Consider the following 7,518-nt stretch of genomic DNA (forward strand, 5'->3'; position numbering starts at 1 on the left):
ATGTTGTGGTGACCCCCATCCATAACATTGTTTTTGTTGCTACTTCAGGCAACCCTGCTAGCGCTTCTCAACCTGTGGGTTGCTGTAGAGCCGAAGACCATCAGGAAACACAGATATTTACATTATGATTCATTAACAGTAGCAAAATTAGTTATGAAGTAGCACCGAAAATAATTTTATGGTTGGGGGTCACCACACCACGAGGAACTGTATTAAAGGGTCACGGCATTAGGAAGGTTGAGAACCACTGTCTTAGATAATCATGAACTAGCCCAAAGAGGACAGTTCATCTTTATATCTACAAAATCTGTGTTAGTGATGTCTTCATCTACTTAGTTCACTTTTCTTTTTTCTTTTTTCTTTTTTTTAAAAAATATATTTTTATTGATTTTATACAGAGAGAAAGAGAGAGAGAGAGAGAGAGTTAGAAACATCGATGAGAGAGAATCATCGATCAGCTATCTCTTGCACATCCCCTACTGGGGACGTGCCCGCAACAAGGTACATGCCCTTGACCGGAATCGAACCCGGGACCTTTCAGTCCGCAGACGGACGCTCTACCCCTGAGCCAAACCGGTGCCGGCAACTTAGTTCACTTTTCAGTGAAAAAACATCAATGATGGTTTGAGGAAAGTATAGTAGAGAGTAGACAGGTGTTTTTTGTCTTTTATTTCTCTCCCTTCCCTCTTCATCTCATCTTTTAAATGCAGGTTTGGACCTTTATATCTAACTACTTAAGGAGCATCTTGAGGACAAGGCATTTTTGTCTTGTTCGTTGTTGAAACCCCTAACAGTTAACACTCTGCCTAATACATGGTCATCCAGTAAGTGTTTGAGTGAATGAATCCAATTAATACTAGACATTTATGTAAAACAGCAAGTTTGCCTGCTTTTTCAGAAATTATTTTATGTATTGACTGGTACATAAGTCTCTCCAAGTAAACACCCTTTAGTTGGACTGATATAGATCCTTATCCTGAAAGCAGCTGTTACTGCTTAGGGTTGAGAAATCTGAGATGAAAATGTATAAGTTAAACACTGGATGTCATTACCGGTGTTATCGCTGTGCTGTGAAAAGGTATTTTACTAACAACTAAGACCATTCCCCAAACTTCTCTCAATATCAGAGCACTGCACTTAACTTGTTTGGGAGGATTATTAAGCCCTTCATAGGTCTTGGAGTTGGGAGGAACATATTTTTATTAATGTACATCTGAATACAGAGCACTTTGAGCCAACACAGTGCCCTGGAAGGGTAGAATGGCCCAATTATGGTGCAACTAAGTGTAAATAACACTGATTTAACAGGTAAGGGGTAGATTAATGTTCCCGACTACACTATTTAGAGGACCTGGTTATGGAATTTATTATATGTTGAAATGAAAATTGAATAGCTTGTAATTCGATACTTGTCATCCTTTTCCTTCTCCCTCCATTTTCAAATGGTTCACAGTGTGAAAAGTACTGCAAACTATTGTACTCCTCCTAGGGTGAGAGTGGGTCAGAAATGGTGTGCTGTGAGCAACAGCCTGCTGTCATTTGTCACTAATTTATTGTAATTCTTTGTGCTTGGGGGTGTTTTCCTTTTTTTTGGAGTATTGTTTACATTTTCTTATGTGTTGAGAGGTTTTGACAATTGAGGGGTTTCTTACTTATTCACAGCTAAGTAGGCTAAGAATGGGCTTACCACTAGTTTATTACTCACCTTACTTGGTCTAAGGCTGGTGGGTTTGGTGCAATCCTGCATCAGGTTGTATCTGAAAGATACGTCTGTTTTGTGGAGAGAATCCACATGTTAAACAGAAAGGGAGAGGAAAGGGGATCTTTTTCCTTTCTTACTACACTGCGGAAATTGGGAGGTGCCTCCATCTACTTATCCTTTGATATATTCTTTTCAGTGCTGGTCCCAAAGGCGATAACATCTATGAATGGAGATCAACCATCCTAGGGCCTCCGGGGTCTGTGTATGAGGGTGGTGTGTTCTTCCTTGATATCACTTTTACACCAGAATACCCCTTCAAGCCTCCGAAGGTAAGCGATTCCTCTGATTTACACTAAAATTTACATATTCCTGTGAGAAGTTATTGAAGCTTTTAAAATTGTTTTTTTTTTAATGTTCAAGGATAGCCAAGCAATGTTTTATATTTTTTAATATATTTTATTGATTTTTTTTTTACAGAGAGTAAGGGAGAGGGATAGAGAGCTAGAAACATCGATGAGAGAGAAACATCAACCAGCTGCCTCCTGCACAGCCCCCACCGGGGATGTGCCCGCAACCAAGGTACATGCCCTTGACCGGAATTGAACCCAGGACCTTCCAGTCCGCAGGCTGATGCTCTATCCACTGAGCCAAACTGGTTCTGGCTAAAATTTTTAATCACACAAAAATAGATTTGTGTATTACACCTTCATGCAACAATTTTCAACCCTTTCCACCTTATGGCACACAACTAATAGTTAAAATCCTGCGGCACACCAAAAATTATATATTTTTTGCCTAAATAGATATAATTTTGATTCATTCACACCAGATGGCTTATTATGTCGGCTGTTGTCATTTTTCAATTTAAGGAAAAAGAGTTCAGTTCCCCTAATATCAATAGGTATTGCATGTTTTAAAAATTCTTGTGGCACATCGGTTGAAAATTGCTGTGTTAATAAATTTCTAAGTACATTGGAATGCAAACAAAATTCTCCTTTGGGTTGACTTTGCCTCGTTTGGCAGAAACCATTTCTAGGAATAAGGGCTTTGTTTGGTCCTGTTACAATTATCCCCCCACACCCTCTCCCCTGGCACCTTGGAGGTGACACGGATAGTGTGATACTGAGTCTACATGTGCAGTTGACTCTAGAGCAACGAGGAGGTTGTTCTGACCCCTGTGCAGCTGAAAGTTCACGTGTTACTTTTGACTTTCCCAGAACTTAACTACTAATAGCATATTGCTGACTGAAACCTTTATCGATGAACAGTCAATTAACACATATTTTGTATGTTAATATATATTACACAATGTATTCTTACAATAAATTAAAGAAAAGAAAATCATAAGGAAATGAAAATATAGTATTCATGGGGGGGGGGGCACATATAAGTGGACCCACACAGTTCAAACTTATAGTCAAGGGTCAACTGTACTTTTTTTTCCTAGACATATATCTATGACAAATTTATAAATTAGACATAGTAAGAGATAAAGAACTACTAATAAAAGAACAATTTGGCTCAGTGGATAGAGTGTCCTGGGTTTGATTCCGGCCAAGAGCACATGCCTGGATTTGTGGGCTCGATCCCCAGTGGGAGACGTGCAGGAGGCAGCTGATCAATGATTCCTTTTCATCATTGATGTTTCTATCTCCTCTCCCTCCTCTCTGAAACCAATACAAATATGTTTTTTAAAAGAGCAATATAACACACTGTAATAAAGCCAAGTTCATATAGCAGTAAGTGAAGAAGGGTTTCCTGAACAAGCACTACAGTACCTGACAGCTGATCTGAAAAACCCACCAGATTTTTCACGGTCGGGTGATGGGTACACGGAGGATATGCTAGACAAAGGGATGCTTCACAGCCCAAGCGGGGACGGTGAGATTTCATCACACTACTAAGAATGGAACATAGTTTAAAACATGAATTGTTTATTTCGGAATTCTCCCTTTAATATTTCTGGGCTGCCGCTGGCCATAGTTAACTGGAGTCATGGAAAGCAAAACCGCTGATAAAGGGGGGATTACTGAATTTATAGCAATTAATCCCCTATTTTCTGCTCAAAAAGTTTCTGAACAGTTAAAAATCATGTTAAAATGTGCACTGAGTAAATACAGAATATCGTACCAAAGCCTTGGATTCTGTCCCTTTTCATCTTTGGGTGGTGTCAAAATCCATACCCTCTGGGCTTTGGATTTCTCATCCAGGACAGGTGGACTGCCCAAACCATCTACCTCCTGTGACAGTCAACAATCTGCGATTCTCATTCAGACTGCCAGAAGGAAAACCTCTTTTTGAGGATGGAGTATACTTTTATTACAAGAAGTGATTTAATGTCTGTCAATAAAAATAAGTAGTGAGGTTGTAGGTTATTTCTACTTTGGAATGATTCCAGGGTATTACACAAACAAAAATTAGACCAAACAGAAGAACCCAAGATCATGTGACATGTGACTTATGTCTGTCCCCTCACCCATGGAGACACCATTATAGTGAATTCTGTACAGGATATCTGCAGTCTGATGTGAAGGTCAGAAAAGGCAAAAGCAAATATGTCCTAATTTTATTTCAGCTTTTTGGATATGTGATCATTGTTTACAATTGCCTTTTATGATTCTAACGCTTAGTTTGAGGCCTTGTAGTACTACAAGTTAACACAAGAGGTCAGCAAGCAATTAGCTATTCAAACTTGGCAATGTTATGAATTATTTAAAACATTACAACTGCTAAAGATGAATTCAAGAAATGTTTAAATGACCTTGATTTTTGTTGATGAACATTTTTAAGTGAAATTGACAGTCCCTGAGATTGTACAATGAATACTGTTTAATCTCAAATAGTCTCTTAGCCTATCTCTTACCAGCTGTAGTTAGTGTTATTCACCTTTTTGAAAAGTGTTTCTACAAGTTTTTAATTAGGGCCACTCAATTGAAAAGGTAATTTTGTAAAACGCTTCATTGTTTGATGCTTTTGTTTAACACTATCTTGTTATTGTTTTTTTAGGTTACATTTCGGACAAGAATCTATCACTGTAATATTAACAGCCAAGGGGTTATCTGCTTGGACATATTGAAAGATAATTGGAGTCCAGCACTGACCATTTCTAAAGTCCTCCTTTCTATCTGCTCACTTCTTACAGACTGTAATCCTGGTAAGGTCAATAATTCTTTACCTTGTTGTATTCTTCCTTTTCTGAAAAACACTTGTTTTTCCACATAAACAAATATTATTTTTCTAACACCTTTCAAAGGACAAAATAGATTTTTTTTTTTAATCTTGAATCAAGAGAAATTCACTCTAGTAGTTGAATCAATCTGATTGAAAAATGCAGCAACTTTACCATTAATTGATATGTGTTCTAGGAACAAGGTGTTTTAAACTAAAGACATCATTCTCCCTTGTACACGGTGGGGCAAAAGTAGGTTTACAGTTGTGGGGTTATTTATTCTACAATAATTAATAAAGAATAAATTGTTATGTGTACTTATGACTATAATCTACTTTTGCCCCACGCTGTATATTTCTCTTTAAAAAAAATATCAGAGTTCTAAGTGTTGAGCCATCTGCAGGTTTACTGAGCACTTACCCTGTACCTGGTTACTGAGGTGGTATTCATTTTTTAAAGTGATATTTCTTTGCTAAACATTTATTGACTACCAGCCTGTGATGTTAGGGGTGGGGAAGCAAATATACAATTAATTATTATTAAGGATTCTAGTTAGGATTCAGAGAAACACTATACTTCAAGTCCAGGTTCTTGCTGGGTAACAGTGTAGAGTTAAATAGTGTTACATTGCAACAGCCATGAGGACTACACAGTATTCAGTGTCATCATTGCTGCCACTGAGCGAGTAAAGGGTCATGTGAACACAGCTGGATGTTCATTGTAGTCTGGAGCCTTGAACATTCCAGTTTCTATTGAATTTACCCTAACACATGAACGCAAAAATCCCTTCGTTTGGGTCATGGTTGTTGGGAGAGGAACGGAATGAACGAAGGAGATAAAGCATTCTACTTTGATAATTTTTTGCCATATTCTGAGTAGTTTTTTAAGCTAAAAATATAAGAGAGTGGCATTTCAAAGATGGACTTAATCACATGTACTTGGTACATTTCTTCCAAAGTTGCCAGTAATTTAATTGCTAAGGCTTAAAATATTCTTTTCCTTTCTCCAAAGTAATCTACATTCTTTTCTTCCAGCCGACCCCTTGGTGGGAAGTATTGCCACTCAGTATATGACCAACAGAGCAGAACATGACAGAATGGCCAGACAGTGGACCAAGAGATACGCTACATAAATTGAGTTTTCACAATTCTTACATTATTTGTCTGTCACAGAGAGCTGCTTATGATTTTGAAGGGGTGGGGGAGGGTGGGAGTTGGTAAAGAGTAGGGTATTTCTATAACAGATATTATTCAGTCTTATTTCCTAAGATTTTGTTGTAACTTAAGGTATCTTGCTACAGTAGACAGAACTGGTAATAGCAACATTTAAATTGTCATTAGTTCTGCAATATAAGCTAAAATGTAGTTCAGAGAAGAATAGACTTTGGATTCGGTTGCTTGTAGTCTGTAAATTTAAGCCAGCTTAATTTTGTGCAGGTTACACACATGGCCATTTCTGTGAAAGTCCTTCCAGACTGCATACTTTTTTGTTTAGAAAAATTGAAACTTGTTTTCCCTTCTTGGAAGGGAATGTTGATATTTAACAGTTTTTAGAGATTGTCATCTCATAAGTTAAATGGACATGTGGCTTATAAGACTTATAGGTGATGAGTAGTTATGTATTTTATTTTATATGCCAATCTACTTTATTGTGAAAAGAGTAGAGGTTTGAATCAGGACTCGTGAAAACCTGTAGTAAAATACCTTAAGCTGTTAACTGTAAGGCGTGGAATAGGAGTTGCTCAGTGGATTGGTTATATGTTGCAGACTACTTAAGTCTGCATTTGTTACTGTGCTAATAAACAATATTAAAACAACCACCTAACATCCCTGTATCATTTTCTCTCTTTTAAACTAGATCTTTGCTATAAAGCAACCTAGACGTAATTGCAAACTGAATGGAGTGGTATGTAACGCTAATTTATACAGCAAGCCTTGCAGGAGAGATTTTGAGATGTCTTAGAAGAGGTTAATAATTGAACCTGTCACCTTTCAGAAATGGATGCAAAGATGCATCTTTTAAAAAGCATTTCCAAGTTGCAGATGCTGTGGTGGCAAGTACATGAGAAATGGGTTTTCTCATGGATAGATTAGTGCAGCCACATTGGAGGGCAATCTGACAGCACCTAAGTGTGCATATCTTTAGGATGTGGCAATTCTATTTGTACTACTCCAGAGAAACTCACCCAGGTGCATGCGGTGAAGGTACATACACATTCATTAAGAGTTTAAAAGGAATATGGTAACATTCCAGTATAGATCTAAGTTCAGTAGGAAAAAGCAAAGCTGCAAGATGATCTAGTATATTATCTAAAAATAATTGTAAAAGTGTTTATGTTCCTATGTAAAATACATGGGGGGAAAAAGCTGTAAGTGGGAGAGCAGATAGAGAATGACTTAACCGTATATGAGCAATAATTTTAGACCAAAAAATGTACTTGTGATGAGAAATTTTAAAGAATTATGCAGTGGTAGCACTAGCCTAACCTAAAAGCATCCCATTGAAGATGTTAAAACTTGTTATTTTGTCATTTCTTTGCTGAATAGCTTATTTCATATTTTAATAGTTAACTGTTTTTACATTAAAACCACTAAGTAGCTTGTTTCCTACCTTTAAAATTAGTTATAAAATTGACATTTGCTAAATA

The 7,518-nt window shown here is 37.2% G+C and overlaps 1 protein-coding gene across 3 annotated transcripts in view; it reads left to right on the forward strand.

Annotated features, from left to right (window-relative positions):
- The window catches only part of UBE2E1 (ubiquitin conjugating enzyme E2 E1), a 56,726-nt gene extending 50,039 nt beyond the window's left edge, over positions 1 to 6,687 (forward strand). For 2 of the 3 annotated variants that reach the window (XM_036431606.2, XM_036431608.2), the window contains exons 4-6: positions 1,899 to 2,031; positions 4,709 to 4,856; positions 5,906 to 6,687. In XM_036431606.2, coding sequence (XP_036287499.1) covers positions 1,899 to 2,031; positions 4,709 to 4,856; positions 5,906 to 6,003 — 379 coding nt within the window. In that variant the 3' untranslated portion in view covers positions 6,004 to 6,687. Of the gene's footprint in view, positions 1 to 1,898; positions 2,032 to 4,708; positions 4,857 to 5,882 lie in introns of all 3 variants that reach the window. The other variant, XM_036431607.2, reaches the window with a different exon arrangement.
- Positions 6,688 to 7,518: the final 831 nt, after the last annotated feature.

The sequence above is a fragment of the Pipistrellus kuhlii genome, unplaced genomic scaffold (assembly GCF_014108245.1).
Source record: "Pipistrellus kuhlii isolate mPipKuh1 unplaced genomic scaffold, mPipKuh1.p scaffold_m20_p_11, whole genome shotgun sequence".
Lineage (NCBI taxonomy): Eukaryota > Metazoa > Chordata > Mammalia > Chiroptera > Vespertilionidae > Pipistrellus > Pipistrellus kuhlii.